Below are 11,983 nucleotides of genomic sequence, written 5' to 3' on the forward strand. Positions count from 1 at the left end.
GAGTAAAATGTGAGTTCTAAATAATTAACGTATAATTGTTTTGGAGAGCACTGTGATCTCGTTGTATTCGTAGATGTATTTAAATTTTATACTTAATATGTATTTAAACTCTCCAATGCAATAAGGGATATAAACAAAAGGTATTCATAGATGTTATGTATTCGTACACCGATGTATTCGTATACCTTAAATATATGTATACTTATGTATACATATACTTGTGTATTCGTACACCTTAAGTATTCGATGGGTTATGTTGGTATTCGTATATTTTATGTATTTGTACACCTTATGTATACTTATGTATATGTACACCTTATGTATTTGTACATCTTAAGTATTAGATGGGTTATGTTGATATTCGTACACCTTATGTATTCGTACACCTTCTGTATACTTTAGGTATTCGTACACCTTAGGTATTTGTACACCTAAGGTATTCGTACACCTTATGTATACTTATGTATACGTACACCTTATATATTCGTCCACCTTAGATATTCGTACATCTTATGTATACGTATACTTATTTCTTGAGTTATAGTGAATTAGATTGTATTAAACGTTAGGCATAGGGTTCCGGATTTACCCAAGGGTTCCAGATTGTTTCAGATTCTGGATTTACCCAATGGTTCTGGATTTACCCAAAGGTTCCGGATTTAGGATTCAAGGTTTAGAGTTTAGGATTTTAGGTTTAGTGTTTTGTTGATGATTTTTAATATTTAAGATAAATGTAGACAAATTTGTTCTTCCTACCATTTTGACAAAAAATGAAAGATCCATGTAGGTTTCCAAGTTTATTAAATTTACCCAGATTTATGAAAATTACCCATAAATTTATATAATTTTATGAATAATTTATCATTTATTTGGGTAAATTTCATAAATATGAAAGTTTCTTTTATGGGTCAAAATGTATAATTTATTCGGATTCTGGATTTACCCAAGGGTTCCGGATTTACCCAAAGGTTCCGGATTTAGGATTCATGGTTTAGAGTTTAGGAGTTTATGTTTAGTGTTTTGTTGATGATTTTAAATATTTAAGATAAGAAGTTTATGCGAGAGAATTTGGTCAAACTCAGGTTGAGTCTTAACTTCTTAAGACATAAAAATCACTAGATACTTGACATGGAGGCACCAAATTATCCTATATTTTTTGGACTTAATCTTGGTGTACCCCTAGAGTAAACATTAAGGTTCACCAACCAATAGAAATCACTCATTTCACAATTGATATCTTTTAAAAAAGTAAACAAAATATTGTCGAGTTATATTACATTTTTAAAATAAAAATATTAAAAATAAAAATAATTATATATGCAAAAAAAAAGATTTTTAAAAAGATTTTAATTTCGTCAACAAAACACTAAACTCTAAACTCTAAATCCTAAACCCTTGGATAAATACTAAACCCTAAATTAAAAACATTAAACCATAATAGTATTTTTAAGATTTAATGTTTTAGTGTTTAGTGTTTTTGATTTTGAATTTAGGATTATCCAAGTGTTTATGATTTATCCAAGGGTTTAGGGTTTAGAATTTAGGGTTTAGGGTTTAGAGTTTAAAATTATCCAAGGGTTTAGGGTATACCCAAGGGTTTAGGGTTTAGGATTTAGGGTTTAGGGTTTAGAATTTAGGGTTTAGGGTTTAGAGTTTAAAATTATCCAAGGGTTTAGGGTATACCCAAGGGTTTAGGGTTTAGGGTTTAGTGTTTTTTGACGATATTAAAAATAGTTTTCAAAAATTCATTTTTTGTAACGGCTATTATTTTTATTTGTTTTTATTTTATTTATTTTAAAAACATAATATAACTTGACAATATTTTCTTTTCTTTTTTAAAAAATATTAATTATGAAATAATTGATTCCTATTGGTTGGGTTAACCTAAATGTCACTCTAGGGGTGAATCTAAGGATAACTCTATTTTTTGGGGTGAAATAGCACTATAGCGGATATCTTTTTCAATAGATTATAAGCACGGCTCTACCTATGACTAATCAAGAACTTGGGATGATTGGAAATCTACAGGTTGTACTCAATATGGGACTATATTGGTTCTAGCAAGTAGATATGATCCTTGAAAATTAAAGTTATTAGATCAGTTCATCGTGAAAGGTGTAGGGTTTGTCATTTTATTAACAAATTTGTCATTTCATTAACAATTTTTGTCATTTTATAAACATAAAAATTATAACGAATGCACTTTGCTGCCAGATCCCAATTTGTCATTTTATTTTTGGGAAAAAAATTAGCATTTCGTGAGTGTTTCTATTTTTGGTAAAAACAAAAAGTGTGAGATCAATTTTGACCAAAGAAAATGTAAGATTCACGTAGGTTTCCAAATTTATTAAATTTACCCAACTATATTAAAGTTAAATGTAGACAAATTTGTTTTCCTGCCATTTTGGCAAAAAATGAAGGATCTATAAAGGTTTCCAAGTTTATTAAATTTACTGGGATTTATGATAATTATCCATAAATTTACATAATTTTATGAATTATCATTTATTTGGGTAGATTTCATAAATATGAAAGTTTCTTTTATGAGTCAAAATGTATAATTTATTGGGTAACTTTCATAAATTTTAGAGTTTACATCGATTTTATATTAATTCGTATAGATTTATGTTGACTTTATATATGAAAAAATATGTATTATATTAAAAGTAGTTGCTCATATATGATTTTTAAATATTAAATATGATCCAAAAGTTTAATGAATAAAGAATGTTTATGGGGTCCACAAAAGTTAGTTGTTAAATGTTAGTGGGAAAAAAAATATTTTTTATAGGCAAAGTGGATTTTGGGTCCCACGAAATTACTTTTCCAGCTTGCCAAGTTTAATAGGCAAAAAGGTTAAAAATGTCATAAATTTATTCTCTCTCTACTAGGTTGCCCAATTGCCTAATATAAACTTGAGGTGACCCATTTTCCTAATTCAAACTTAAAAGTTGTCTATTCCCCTAATTGACCATAAATACAATCATAGCTACCATATTTTTTCACACCTCTATTCCAAACAAAAAACCAAAATATCTTCTATTATACAAATCATTTCTTTGAAAGTTGTAAAACATTTTAAAATAGGATGAAAGGTTAGTCTTACATACATGGAGGAAATACAATTCCATCTACTTAGACATATTGGCAATTTATAACTATTTGAAACAAAAAACATTTTTAAAAACAAAAACATAAAAAATCAACCCGACTATATTATGTCAATTCTAAACATATTATAAACAAATACAAATCTATGAAAAACTACATTTTACAAATATTTTTTTTTCTAAACAGAATTTTAAAAGGAAAAAGATTTTGCGCTTTGAAAGCGCGGATCAAAATCTAGTATTATATTAAAACATGAACATATTCTATTGATATATGTGTGGTCCAACTATTTTAATATAAATAAAAATATAAATATGACTAAAAATACAAATATAAAATTAATTTTTTTAAAGTGTAAAACAAAAATATATCCGCCCTTTTAAGAGCGGATCAGAATCTAGTTATTCTTAATATTCATACATTTCAGTATCCTGTTTATTAAATTAAAAAAAAAGTGTATCCTGTTTATTGTTTAATACTCCTTTCGACTGTTTCTTTAAAATAGTTTATAAGAGCATTTCCGAAGAAAACATTATATTTTAAAGTTAACTTCACATTTGCAAAACTTTAAAAGTATTTTTATTTTATACTATATATTCTTTACTTTAACACAATTTAATTTAAATTCATAATTTTTTTATAGATAACTAGCACATATATAAAACATATTTCAAAAATATTAATTAATAAAAATTTACACTAAAATATATAATTTTTATATAAATACATAATTAAATATTAAAATACAAAAATACCATATTATTTCATAAAATTATTTATGTAGTGTTTCCATATATGATCAACTAGTGAATTTTGAAGTAAAAATAACTTTCTTTATTTTAATTTGTAGATTACGAGTTAAAAATTGTTGGAATCGAATATCATCATTTTCAGTCATTTTAATTGTTGCTTATGCCATTGTCTTTTATTCCTTATTGAAGAATAATGGTCTTACCAATATCAACGACTACTTTCTGTTACACAAAATCCGTTTAGACAATATTTTAGGGATTTTGAAGATTCTAGCTACTATGAAATATTTACTCATGGGTGAGGATCAAATTTACCTAACTATTAGTGATGTTTTAATATTTAAATTTTTGTAATACTTATGTATCAATGTAGTTTTAAAAAAACTTTTTATTAAGATTCTTTTGTGATATTATTATTGGAAAAAACTGTCTAAATTTAGCTTTAAATATTTTTAAGTTTTTATTTAATTTTATGTGTAAAACATAATTTATATAAAACAATTTAAAATATTTATGAGATATAAAATTTGTAAACGAAAAAATATTTAATAATCATAAATGTGATGTATAATTTGTATCAAAATTGAAATAAAAGGATGAAATGAAATGCTTTTTCTGAAAGTGTCTTTTATAGAGATGCTCTAAACAATTTCTTAAGATTTATCTTTTAAACATTATTTGAGAAGTGATATGTCACATACTCTATTAAGAATCAGTTTCACGAAAAAATGTGATATTACTACTAAAATTGATGACATGGCTTATTGATAAATATGATATGGAAAATTACATTAATGTTGATTTATATTTTAGTAAACTTTTTAGAATATGATAATAACTCATGCATTACATTTAATGTTGATTTATATTTTTTTGTGTTTTCATGCACCATTGTAAATTTAAAAAATTACATTACTTTTTAACAAATACTTTTTATTAATAAATTTTATTATTATGGAATATAATAATGGTATTTTGTTATATTCCAAAAATTTTAACAATCACTACAAATTTTGGAATATTATTTATTTCTATTTTTATAACTTTACAATCTTTATTACTAAAATTTTCAAAAAATTTACAATTTTTGAAAAAGATATAAATTTTTAATCGTAAAATCATTAGTTTCTTATATATCTACAAATTTTCAAATAATGTTTAGTTTATATTTTTGATAATTGTACAATTTTATATCAATTTTTTATTAATTTTATATAAATTAATTTAATATATTTAACCAAAAGAAATATATTAAAAATTATCTGAGATTATTATTTTAAATATATACATATATTTTTAAATATAATTTAAAATAGACAAAACTATTTTTATCTCAAATTTATGTTTAACTAAATCAATTTTATATTAAAATATTGATAATAATAATAAAGTATACCATATTAATAAATTTTTATTTTAAAAAATAATTTAATTAAAAAACAATTTACTGCACATTGTGCAGGAAAACACTTAAAGAGGATGTATTGAAATCCCCTGTTATTCAAGTAATGATTTTTAAAAAAAAGTTTCAAATCATGTGTTATTCAATATGAGTTTCAACTTAAACACTGTTGGTCACGCGAAAATATACTAAATACGGCTCTTAATTGTTCTTAGTTCTTACAAAGCAAGAAAAACATGTTTGGTGTATATGATTTCTATAATTCTATTTGATTTAACATATATGTACATTAAGGTTTAAAATTAAATTATTATTTTTGGAGGTTTATAAGGTTTATGGGTTTGTAAAAAAAATCATGATTTCTAGTTTGAGGTCTAAACCTACGTTATTTACTCTTACATCAGTATTGACATGTGTACCATGAATTTTGTTAAGGATATTTTTTTTTTTTGGTAATCATGTTAAATTCTTAAGGACATTTTCATATTTCCCGAACACACTTTCACAAAGTTAACGAAGAGAAGTCATCAAGAGAAGTCACAAAGTTAACGAAGAGAAGTCACTTCCCGAACACACACTTTCACAAGACCGAGAAATATTCACCCTCAAGCCTAGAAGCTACAACGTTTGCAGCTTCCAACAATCTAACCCAAACAACCCGACCAGAAAAATCAAAGCATGGACCAACCCACTATACCAGACAGACGCAGCCCTGACCGCGAGAGAGAGAACCTTTGCTTTGTTTAATTACCTCTCAAATCCATCATCCTAATATAGATTCTAACCATCTGTTCATGAGATGGTGAGATTGTCCGGGGACTTGAATCACACAATGTATTCTATACATGCATATGAATTTATTTCATGTTGTTGAGTGAATCGATTCGTATTTCGGTTTGGCTAACACGATTTGGCTAGGTGTAGTTTGAGAGTGTGATATGTGGAGCTTTATATTTAAAAGCAACGAGATGGTAAACGTAACATACTCAAAGGCAAAATCTGATTCATAGACTGATTCCAAAAAGAAAAAACGGTTTGGTTGTTCTGGTGGATTTACCAACCCGGGAAAATATGTGGTAAAGCAAAATGATCCTGCAAAGCTTGAAACCATGGAAGAGTCTTCAAGCGATAGATTGAAGTGCTCTCTCGAAGTTATCTTCGGCTGATGATACACGCTTCACAAGCACATGTTCAGGGTGTGATAGTTTCAGCTGGCTGTAAAAAAAAAGATACAGAGAACCAGTAATTGAGATTAACCAATATTTTTGTAACTGTTCCAAGTAGGTGAATGCAATGTTTACCTTAAGTAACGTGAAGACGATTTGCCAACATGAAGACTGCAGACGACAAGGTTTGCAAGAGTTTCTGGGTCTTTAGCATCCTGCAAACAAACTAGTTTTCACACTTGCCCCATATTACAGAAAAGCCAAGAAAGCGAGTGTAGTTTGAGAAGTCAATCAACCTCTCTACTTACATATACGCAAGCCAAATTTTAGTTACCTTGTTGAGTGCTTCAAGTAGTAGCGATTCAGCTTCATCAAAGTTACCCATTTGCATACAGCAAACTGCTTTGCTATTCAAAATCAAGCATGTCATCGGGTACCTCTCAGAGAAATCCTGGAAAATGAGATGAGCTTCTTGTATCTTCGAGCCACCCTGAAATCATACAATGTCTTAATATAAGAAAGCAAAACAAACTCTTTATAGAAAAACAAAAATAGTATATTCTTTTTCATTATACCACTGCCAGGTTCAACCATGCGGTAGCAAGTTGGGTGAGAGTGTGGTCTTCGTCATACTGTTGCATCACTCTAAGCTGCTTCTCAGCGTAATCTGATCTGTGCATCTTAATGAATATCTGGACATTCAAAGCATGCCTAAAAATGCAAAGGGGAATGAACAATCTATGAGCATCGTTACTCACTCCAGCAAGGTAAAAACCCAAAAAGAAATCTTACAGATCCATAGTTCCTCCCGCATGAGTGTGTTTCAAAGCTTCATTATAATCTTCCTCATGCATGAAAATAGTACCAGCAATCAATCTTAAGATAGCATTGTTTCCTATTGTTGAATCGGCCAACCATTCCTTCAAGCTTGAAATGGTTGATTCCTAACCAAGAACACATAAACATCAATGTGCTTGCTAAGTAGTTAATATATTAGATTATAAAATTCTATGAAAATATGTTTTAACATTTAAAACCATCTAAATAACAATATAAACACCAATTAAGCATTTGAGACGCTATGCTTTACTCACCTCCTGCTTAATATCTCGTGTACAGTATATTAGATTATTATATCGTGTTTTTAGGTTTTCGAGTTCGACCTCTTAGACCCCATCCATGTTTATATATTTTTGGATGGATTCGGTTGGTTAACAAAAGAAAATAATTCGATAAATAATACTTTGGGTTCAAATAAACTTATAACAGTCTCTAAAATTCATTTTGGATCCGAATTCATTTCATGCTCAGTTACTAATATTTCGAATTTGGATGTTGTAGATATCATATCACAAAATACAATCATGAGATGAAATTATATATTTGAGTTACTTAGTACGTTTCCTTCGAGTATTTCTACATACTGGATCGATCAGATATGAATTAGGTTTTTCGTTCGGATTCAATTCGGATCTAGGCTTTGGTTACAAATGCTTTAGGCGTACAATGTACATATCTAGGCGGGGCGTCTAATGAAATATACTTCCGAGTTACCTTATTATCAGGACTCGATAGATACATAGCGAGGAGCTTGACTGCCTGCAATGGAGTTGCGGCGGCTTCATCGATCTCACTGATGACAAGCTTTTACAACACAACAAAAAAAATTCGAAAGAAAAACAGATCAAAACAAAACAAAAAAAACGAGATCCGATCTAGAGAGATGAGTAGAGAGAAGAAACCTGATAGCTACCGAGGGCGATGTACGAGCGGAAGACGAGGCAGTCGCGTTCCACGGCGTCTTCCGGCGAGAGGTTGGGGATCTCGCTGTTGTTGATCGCCGTTTGATAAGCTCCGAGGTAAAACGTGTTTCGGAGGTTGAAGAGGTGATCTGGTCCTGCTCCTCCCATGCCTGCCATTGCTTTGCTTCTGCTTCCTCCTCTAGATCTCACTCACAATCACAAAAGAAACAGAGAATGAGAGAAAATTGGAACAAACTTTAAGTAAACGGTTTAATAACATTTTAAACCCCTTAAATTTGGAATCTTGTGAATAAGAGCCTATTTGTTTTGAATGGAACAATCAACATCCTAGCTTTTGATGAGCATCATGTATGTAAAATTAAATAACTGTTCAATTTCTTTTTTAACTCGTGGGCCTATAGTGATATGAGCTTCCGACCGTCTATCATTTTTGTCGATCTGTAACTTTAAATATTTCGTATAAACAAATAAGCATATCATTAGATTTTACTTTTAATTTTTAACTTGAAAATTTTATGTTTGGGACTGGTTTGATAAGAACATATCCATCGGTTTAAGAAGCTCAAATTAAAATATTCAATAAAATAAATACTAATTTAATTATATAATTTCTTTAATTATTTTTAGTAATCAAACTATAAATAGATAAGTCGCATGAGCTTTTCAACCGATGTATGCAAATAAACCGTAACTCATAAAATTCCAAAAAGTTTTTTCTTTTCTTTTTACGGTAGTTAGAGCCAAGGTAGTTTTTTTGGGTCAATGCCAAGGTAAATAAACATACTAGTACTTTTTCAAAAAAAATAAAAATAAACATACTAGTATTTTTTTTTGTATTAAGCTAGAGTTGTTAAAAGGGTATTAAGCTAGAGAATCCCTATTATCAAGGCATTATTCACGCAACTACCCCTTTCCGATCGCGGATTAGAGTTTGTTTAATCTGATTTTTGGGCTTTAAATTAGTAAGACCCACAAAGTAAAAAAAAGCCCCAGAATTGTTATTCTGTTAAAAAGTAAAAAGTTTCAACATGCGGACATTAGCTAGCCATTAAAATGTCAGATGATAGCTAATAGATGGACAACTAGATACGGTTGCTAATACCTGATACGTAGGATTAATACGCACAAAGTATTAGTTCCCAGTTAACGAATTAGCCACTAATCAACAATACAAAACACAAACAAGCAAGAACAGAGACAAAGCTTCATGCCTAGAACTAAAACTAGTTAGCCAGATCTGTGGACAGTAACTTATTAATCTCTCGAGAAATCTTAGGGTTTCTCCAAATGGAATCTTCACTTGTTAGATCTCGAACCATTTCACACGGAACCAAACATACTTCCTTCGTGGATAGCTTCTCCTGGACTGCTTGCGACTCAAGCAAAAACTGAGTTTCTATTTCCACATCAGTGATACCCTGCGTCTGCAAATTAACAACCACCTCGTTAGACAACACGATTAGGGTTTCAATTAAATTTATAGATGTTGTTTTTGGAGGCTGGTTATTACCTTCTTTGTGGTCTGCATCATTTGGAGGATGCCAACTTGGCTTTGCAAGAACTTGACATACTTAGCGGCGGCTTGGAACATCTCGGCGGTGTTAAGCTTCTGGCCACCGGGGATGAGTTTGGTGAGCTCGTGAGTCTTCTCAGCAATTCTTCTTCTCCTCTCTCGAGCCGCCATGCTCTGAGATGAAAGCTTTGGTTTCTTGGCGCCGTCTTGATCCCCTAAACCTGCCTTGAACACCAAGGGGAAGTCCCGAACTCGAAACTCATGAGGGGAGACGGAAGCTTCTGGAAGGAAATCAAGGTTAGGGTTTGGGAATTGGGTGTGAGTGTGAGTGTTACAGTGGTAGCTTGAGTTAACAAGTTTCTGGCGTTTTGGCGTGGGAAGGAAGGAATCAAAGTTGTATGTTTGGTCGAAGAGTTCAGCTTTAGGGTAAGGAAGATATGTTTCTTGGGGAGGAAGAAATTGATCGCAGAAAGAGTCAAAGTCAGTGAGCTCTAAAAGGCTTTGTGAAGGAGCTTCTTCTTTAAACAATGGCTGATGAAACTGCATTTGCGGTTGAGTTTGGAAGAAGAAACTGTCGGTTTCTGGGATAACCATATCCATATCTGGAATAAAACAATCCTGGAGCTGGATAGGAGGTTCCCAATTAAAGAAGTGGCTTAAATAGTCCATGGACGAGACTGAGAATATGCAACCTGTAAGAAAAGAAGAAGGTGAAGCAATCAGGAGGAGTTACAAAGTTTTTTAATAGATGATTATTAAGCTTAATTAAGCTTTAATAACTAGTAACGAGCTAAATACATGCTAAAAACACACACATATTAGACAAAAATAAAAAATAAAGACAAGAGATGATATATACCTCTAATCAAAGACCTGGAGATCGATTTTAGAGGATAATGTCGTGGCTTTTGTTTTGATTCAAGTAGACTTCAACGCTTAAGTTGTGTTACTCGGTAACTGTCTTGGAGGCATATATATGAGAGAGAGAAAATGTTAGGGTTTTAGAGCGGGAATGAAGGAGCGGTTACTCTGGGTTTTAGATTTTTTTTTTTTTGTAACAACCTTCCTAATTATTAGGGCATGATTAATTTATTTTGATAAACAATATTTTTATTTCGAGATTAGCATATTTGTTTTAAAATTTTGACGGGTAAATAACTGTATAAAATTTTGACATTAGGAAAGTTAATACATATATACATCAACAAGAAGTGTATATCTTTTTTTTATTAAACATGCAGTGTATATTTACTACAGAATTTGGCAGGACAATTATTTTTACTATATAAAACTAATTTATGACTGCCTTAAAAAAAATGGTGAGTTTTTTAGGATGTAAGAAAATTGAGCCTCTATAATATAAGAGTAACCGCACTTATAACTTATTTATTGGCAACTATTAATTTCCTAAGAATAAATTTGGAATAGTAATTAATTAATCACCATGTATTTACTCTTCTTAGTTTTTTTTTTTTTTTTTTTTTTTTTTTTTTTTTTTTTTTTTTTTTTTTTTATAACCGTGGGGTCCCAGGCTTCGCCCAGACTAATCCCACGAGGCCGACGGCAACCCACGTATTCTTGCGATTTAACGCTAGCTCCAGTGGCCACCGCATGTCGAACCCAGGGCGCTTCCTCTTTGGCGCTTACCACTGGGCCACCATGTGATGGTTTACTCTTCTTAGTTCTTACGGAGTTTACGGTTACTCGTCGCTCAGTAACTGCAACTTCTCGTTTTTTTTTTTTATCAACCTAACTGCAGCTTCTCGTTTATTTTTTAATCCTTCATTTTCCTTAGGTGTGGGCAATCGGGTGACCATTCGGGTTCGGGTCGGTTCTAATCGGGTTTCGGTTCTTCGGGTTTACGAAAATCAGCTCCATTCGGGTATTATAAAAGTTCGGTTCGGTCTCGGTTCGGGTTTTGTCGGGTTCGGGTCGGTTGTTGTAGCACATCCTAAACCCGGTTAAACCCATTTAAATTTTGGGTTCGGTTCTAAACCGGGTTTCGGTTATCCAAAATACTAATATTACCCGAAATACCTTATATTATCCAAAATAAATTCATGTTATCTTGTTCAATGAAACGCTTATATAGTCTTGGTTGCTAAAATATAGACATAGATATACACTAATCGAGTAATCACGTACAAGACAGTTTCAAGTTCAACACAACTGAACTGAATATTACTTCGAAAACTCAAAACAGAACATGCAATACACTAGATGCGAGGAACACACATGTTACACAAACACAATTATGTCAAAAAATGGGGACAAAG

The 11,983-nt window shown here is 30.8% G+C and overlaps 2 protein-coding genes across 2 annotated transcripts; both read right to left on the bottom strand.

Annotated features, from left to right (window-relative positions):
• Positions 1-6,202: 6,202 nt before the first annotated feature.
• On the bottom strand, positions 6,203-8,414 carry LOC108844301 (coatomer subunit epsilon-2). The gene is made up of 7 exons (XM_018617532.2): positions 8,174-8,414; positions 7,986-8,075; positions 7,224-7,375; positions 7,007-7,142; positions 6,766-6,921; positions 6,567-6,646; positions 6,203-6,480 (listed from the first exon to the last, which is right to left on the bottom strand). Exons 1-7 carry the CDS (start codon positions 8,348-8,350, stop codon positions 6,387-6,389), a joined length of 885 nt encoding a protein of 294 aa, XP_018473034.1. The 5' UTR covers positions 8,351-8,414; the 3' UTR covers positions 6,203-6,386.
• Positions 8,415-9,267: 853 nt separating this feature from the next.
• Positions 9,268-10,393, bottom strand: LOC108846813 (transcription factor bHLH53-like). The gene is made up of 2 exons (XM_018620016.2): positions 9,705-10,393; positions 9,268-9,618 (listed from the first exon to the last, which is right to left on the bottom strand). The coding sequence occupies exons 1-2, from the start codon at positions 10,374-10,376 to the stop codon at positions 9,418-9,420; spliced, it is 873 nt and encodes a 290-aa protein (XP_018475518.1). The 5' UTR covers positions 10,377-10,393; the 3' UTR covers positions 9,268-9,417.
• Positions 10,394-11,983: the final 1,590 nt, after the last annotated feature.

Source organism: Raphanus sativus, chromosome 3 (assembly GCF_000801105.2).
Source record: "Raphanus sativus cultivar WK10039 chromosome 3, ASM80110v3, whole genome shotgun sequence".
NCBI lineage: Eukaryota > Viridiplantae > Streptophyta > Magnoliopsida > Brassicales > Brassicaceae > Raphanus > Raphanus sativus.

Bases quoted from the DNA above. Each gene is read 5' to 3' on its own strand.
- LOC108846813 (XM_018620016.2), bottom strand. From the start codon at position 10,376: ATGGACTATTTAAGCCACTTCTTTAATTGGGAACCTCCTATCCAGCTC. The intron at 9,619-9,704 runs GTAATAACCAGC...GTTAATTTGCAG, and splicing joins TGATGCAGACCACAAAGAAG to ACGCAGGGTATCACTGATGT.
- LOC108844301 (XM_018617532.2), bottom strand. From the start codon at position 8,350: ATGGCAGGCATGGGAGGAGCAGGACCAGATCACCTCTTCAACCTCCGA. The intron at 8,076-8,173 runs GTTTCTTCTCTC...GTGTTGTAAAAG, and splicing joins TCGCCCTCGGTAGCTATCAG to CTTGTCATCAGTGAGATCGA. The intron at 7,376-7,985 runs GTAACTCGGAAG...GTTCTTGGTTAG, and splicing joins TATCGAGTCCTGATAATAAG to GAATCAACCATTTCAAGCTT.